The sequence below is a fragment of the Fonticula alba genome (assembly GCF_000388065.1).
Source record: "Fonticula alba strain ATCC 38817 unplaced genomic scaffold supercont2.1, whole genome shotgun sequence".
Classification (NCBI taxonomy): domain Eukaryota; order Rotosphaerida; family Fonticulaceae; genus Fonticula; species Fonticula alba.
Genome location: NW_009242971.1, coordinates 477,180 through 478,486, shown reverse-complemented (window position 1 = coordinate 478,486; position 1,307 = coordinate 477,180). Strand labels below are relative to the sequence as shown.

Genomic DNA, 1,307 nt, shown 5'->3' with positions numbered 1-1,307 from the left:
GGGGGGGGCGGGGGCAAAAAGAAAACGCGAGAGTAAGACACGCACGGGCAGGAGGCGGCAAATCCGATGGCCCGGAAACGGTGCAGGCTCGCGCCTCGCCGCCATCACCCGGCCGCAGAGGCAGCGTTGTGGTCAGACGCTCGTAATCCCACACAAAATGGTCCCAAGGGACATTGTGATGCGTCGTCAGGCGAAGATATTGATCCAGCGTGAAGAAGAGATGCTCGCCCTCCGGCAGGTCACCCTGGCGGGCGGCCTCCAGTCGCCGGAGGATGGCGGCGTCATTTGGCGGCCCAGCCGTACCGGATGCCCGGTCACTGCCTGGGGCGTCGCCATCGGCACCCCCAATGGCGATGCTCCCATCGAAATCGCTCTCCGACCCGTCGCCATCCTCCTCGCCGCCACTGCCGATGGCCAGCTGCATGTAGTGCGCCAGCACAGCAGGGTCAATGTCGCCGCGTCCAGGATGAGGCAGCATCGTCGGGAGTACCGACAATGAGGGCATGCGTTCCAGCGTGTCGGAGTGACGCTCCCAGGGCATGCGCCCGCGCCCGGCACCGGACTCGGTATCCGAGCCGTCGGAAAACTCCACGATCGAGCCGGAATCCGAGTTCAAGGAATCATCCGAGTCCGAATCGCAGCTGCCGCTGCTGCTGTCACTGTCACTGCTGCTGCCAGGCGCACTGCCGCCAGGCCGGGTGGAATGATCGGCACCCGACCCATGACCGCCGGAGGCCGACAAGTCGGACTCATCTGAACTCGGCACGGAGGATGGCCGGGCTCCCGCAGGCGGGCGCTCACATTCCTCATCAGTCGATAGGGACTCCGGCGCGGCGATCAGAGAATTGTGCGCACGCGACGGCTGGCGTGAGTGCCCACTCCCACCAGCGGCCACGGAGGAAGTGGCAATGGCAGCACGCGCGGCGGCGGCCGCCGCCACGCGCGGCGCGCTCACTCGCCGCAGAACAGCGAAGCGTCGCATGCCCCCAGTCCCGGCATCAGGTGGCGCCTCTCCTGCTGCCGCGCTGTTTAGCATCGACAGGGCTGAAAGAGCGGCCCCGGGGGTGACCGGCGGGGAGGTCGCAGCCTCGGCATCTGCGTCCGCCTCCGCGGAGCAGGGAATCTTACTGGCGGTGGGGACCAGATCGGGGATGGCGCGCGTGGAAACTGCCCCGAAAGCGATGGACTCCATGGCATTGGGCGATTCGAGGATGGACGCGCGCAGCCGGGCAGATGGCGTCATCTCTATGGGCACGCCCGCCAGGGGACACACAGTCGGGCACGGGGGGGGGGGGGGGGGGGGGGGG

At 67.8% G+C, this 1,307-nt stretch overlaps 1 protein-coding gene across 1 annotated transcript in view; it reads right to left on the bottom strand.

The window, feature by feature from the left end:
- The window catches only part of H696_00095 (hypothetical protein), a gene marked incomplete at both ends in the record, with an annotated part of 5,833 nt that extends 4,590 nt beyond the window's left edge, over positions 1 to 1,243 (bottom strand). Inside the window, one exon of the mRNA XM_009493926.1 lies at positions 46 to 1,243. Coding sequence (XP_009492201.1) covers positions 46 to 1,243 — 1,198 coding nt within the window. The remainder of the gene's footprint in view (positions 1 to 45) is intronic.
- Positions 1,244 to 1,307: the final 64 nt, after the last annotated feature.